This window comes from Haliaeetus leucocephalus, unplaced genomic scaffold, assembly GCF_000737465.1.
Source record: "Haliaeetus leucocephalus isolate CR32 unplaced genomic scaffold, Haliaeetus_leucocephalus-4.0 Scaffold423, whole genome shotgun sequence".
In the NCBI taxonomy this organism is placed as follows: domain Eukaryota; kingdom Metazoa; phylum Chordata; class Aves; order Accipitriformes; family Accipitridae; genus Haliaeetus; species Haliaeetus leucocephalus.
In genome coordinates, this window is record NW_010972859.1 from 1 (window position 1) to 643 (window position 643).

Consider the following 643-nt stretch of genomic DNA (forward strand, 5'->3'; position numbering starts at 1 on the left):
TCCCAGCACCCCTTTGGGGGGGGTTCTAGCACCCTTTTGGGGGTCCCACCATCCCTTTGGGGGGGTTCCAGCAGCTTTTTAGGGGTCTCACCACCCTTGGGGGGGGTCCCAGCACCTTTAGGGGGGTCTCAGCACCTTTTGGGGGGGTCCCATCACCTTTGGGCTTTCCCACCACCCATTTTTGGGTGTCCCACCAACACTCTACCCCCTTGGAAAAGCTCCCCCCACCCATTTTGGCGAAGATCCCACCACCCTTGGGGTTCTCCTACCCCTTTTGGCAGGGTCCCACCCCCCTTGGAGGGGTCCCGCCCTCCTTGGGGCGGCCCCACCCTCTTTGGGCGGGGCCCCACCCTCTTTGGGAGGGGCCCCCTCGCCCCAAATAACCTTCCTCCCCCCGCCCCAAGACGTGGCTGTTCGGTTACGAGCTGACGGACACCATCATGGTGTTCTGCGAGGAGAAGATCCTCTTCATGGCCAGCAAGAAGAAGGTGGAGTTCCTCAAGCAGGTGGCCCACGCCAAGGGCGGGGAGAGCGCCAACGGCGTCCCCGCCATCACCCTCCTCGTCCGGGAGAAGGTGAGGACCTCGCCGGGGATCGGGATGGGGAGACGGTGGGGTGGGGACGTCGGGATGGAGGTGTTGGG

General features: G+C 64.5%; 1 protein-coding gene across 1 annotated transcript in view; it reads left to right on the top strand.

Annotated features, from left to right (window-relative positions):
* Window positions 1–395: 395 nt before the first annotated feature.
* Window positions 396–643, top strand: part of SUPT16H (suppressor of Ty 16 homolog (S. cerevisiae)) — a gene marked incomplete at its 5' end in the record, with an annotated part of 9,006 nt that continues 8,758 nt past the window's right edge. Inside the window, one exon of the mRNA XM_010574296.1 lies at window positions 396–575. Within this exon, the coding sequence (XP_010572598.1) occupies window positions 396–575 (180 nt within the window). The remainder of the gene's footprint in view (window positions 576–643) is intronic.